General features: G+C 40.2%; 1 protein-coding gene across 7 annotated transcripts in view; it reads right to left on the bottom strand.

Annotated features, from left to right (window-relative positions):
* Positions 1 to 2,448, bottom strand: part of TBC1D1 (TBC1 domain family member 1) — a 219,186-nt gene that overhangs the window by 33,046 nt on the left and 183,692 nt on the right. For all 7 annotated transcript variants that reach the window (XM_019526147.1, XM_019526149.1, XM_019526148.1 and 4 more), the window contains one exon: positions 1,499 to 1,684. In XM_019526147.1, the coding sequence (XP_019381692.1) occupies positions 1,499 to 1,684 (186 nt within the window). The remainder of the gene's footprint in view (positions 1 to 1,498; positions 1,685 to 2,448) is intronic.

Genomic DNA, 2,448 nt, shown 5'->3' with positions numbered 1-2,448 from the left:
AACCAACTTCCAAGGGAAGTGGTGCTGGCCCCTACCCTGGGGGTCTTTAAGAAGAGGCTGGATGCCTACCTGGCTGGACTCATTTGAGTCCCGTTTCTCTTTTTGGGGTTTTTTGTTGTTCTCCCGCCCTGGCGGGGGGTCGGGCTAGAAGATCTACTAGGTCCCTTCCGACCCTTAATCTATGAATCTATGAATCTATGAAATATGCCCATACCTCATTAACAGCAAAGGGAACAGAACGCAAAAAGGGAAATACGTTCAGTTGCTACGTTAGCTGGAACTGTTTCCTTTAGGTCAGCATTCAGTACTAGTATGTTCAACAGACACACTGTACGTAATTTATTAGAAGCAAGGTAAACCACTGCAGCAAAATTAGAACCAGTTACTATACATGCATTGAGGAAGTATTATATCTTTTATAAAAGGAATGGTAACATCTATTAATGTATGAGTTCCATATTTGGCAAGACACTCCATAACTTCTGTCCTGGTGTACCTTTTTTTCTTTTTTTCACAAATTACTGAAAGCTTAAAACACTGATTAAAATCAATAGCAGTACTAACGAACATGTTATAGTTGTGTATTATAAAGAGTGACTCTGTAAATCTAAATGAATACAACTCCACTCAGTGGGGCTAGGCTCGTTCTTATTTCCTTTAGGCGTAAACATAAAAACCTAAAAGAAGAGAGTCTTCGTATATGAAGCCAGCTTTAAAATAACCACCTGAGTTACAGCTTGCATTAGAGTTCATGGGAAAACTCACTGTGGGAGTTTTTTATCCCTTGCAATTAACAATATTTTCTTGTATCCAAACTTATGGAGGGATAATTTTGTCCAATTGTTCAGTGTACAGAATTCGGATTAGTTAGCGACACTGATTTGCAAAAACTGATAAAAAGACACACCTTTAGTAACCTGTGCAAATTTCTAATAATAAGCTGATAAAGGTAAATATTGAAATATAATACGAAACATCTAATTTTAATACTTTACCACTTCATTTAGTAGTAGCTAAATAGAATGTATCCTGTCTCCTGAAACTTTATACCATATTAAAATGTTTAGCATTACATCTCAAAATGAAACCATTAAAATAAATGGCTAATTATAAAGCATAACACGCTGAAGAATGTCCTCATCTGTTTCTTCAAACACTGCCTCTGAGGCTGGTTCTTTAGTAAAATAACTCAGAGGTCTTCTTGAAATTCATCTGCCTCCCCCCAGAATTCCAAGGTATTTCTGCTTCTTTGAAATGCATAGCACAAACTCTAGGTTTTGGGTCTTGCATAAAAGAAATAAACTGCAAGTAAAAGGTAATGAATAAACAAGATGACTCCTACTCTACACAAGATGACTGGAAGAGATACAGCTAGATTTACTTGTCCATATCACTTCTACAACATTTTATTAAAGACTGATCCTATTGCAGAGGCCTAAATGCAAACCAAGAACATAGGGCTTGTTGCTTCCAGTATTTAATCACAAACTTTGCTGACCTTGTAACTTCTGATTTTCCTTTTCCATTCTGAGGAGCAGAATCTGTTGAAGAACAGCTTTTTGCCACAATTCTCGCAGCTCCTGAGGTGTTCGTTTCCTCTCTTCTTTCACTGGCCCAAAAGGGCCATCTTCACAAACTGGTTCTAATGGGGATCTGGGAGGTAGATCTCCCAGTTCAGTGTAATCTTGAAAAGATACAGATAAAGAGATGTAAACACAACCCAATTAAATTTTACATTTAATCAAACAGTCATATTTCCAAAGATCAGCTGCTATTACTCATACAGACACACATACAGACACAGATTTATGCTCAACTACACACAAGATGTTGGGCATCTATAGGAAAAGGAGGTCTAATAAGGCCCTTACGAAAATTTCTCTCAGGATATTTAGTAGTTTCAAATGTTCTCAGGACAGAGCTATATTTTCCAAACAAAGACTGTGATGGAAACCTAGAACTGGCCATTTCATGCTTAATTAGATAAGCACTTGCATTGTGCTCATATCGGTACCTTCTGAGTACTGAAAGCAGGAAAGAGTACTGAGGTCAAACGACCGCAGCAAGGTATCTATCTAGCCTCCTTTTAAAGACCCCCAGGGTAGGAGTGAGCACCACTTCAGCGAGCACCACTTCCCTTGGAAGTTGGTTCCAGATCCTAGCCGCACTGACTGTGAAGTAGTGCTTCCTGATATCTAGCCTGAATCTACTCTCCATCAACTTATGGCAGTTATTCCTTGTTACCCCTAGTAGAGCTCGGGGAAACAGGGACTCTCCCATTGCCTGCTGGTCCCCTTGGCACGTTTATAGGTGGCTACCAGATCCCCTCTCAGCCTTCTCTTGTGGAGGCTGAACAGATTTAGGTCTCGTAGCCTCTCCTCGTAGGGCCTGCCTTGCTGCCCCCTGACCATGCGAGTGGCCCTCCTCTGGACCCTCTCCATGCTGTCC

The sequence above is a fragment of the Gavialis gangeticus genome, unplaced genomic scaffold, assembly GCF_001723915.1.
Source record: "Gavialis gangeticus isolate Ggan-Ray unplaced genomic scaffold, GavGan_comp1, whole genome shotgun sequence".
Classification (NCBI taxonomy): Eukaryota; Metazoa; Chordata; order Crocodylia; family Gavialidae; genus Gavialis; species Gavialis gangeticus.
Note: the sequence above shows the minus strand (reverse complement) of the source record. Positions and strands in the feature narration are given on the sequence as shown.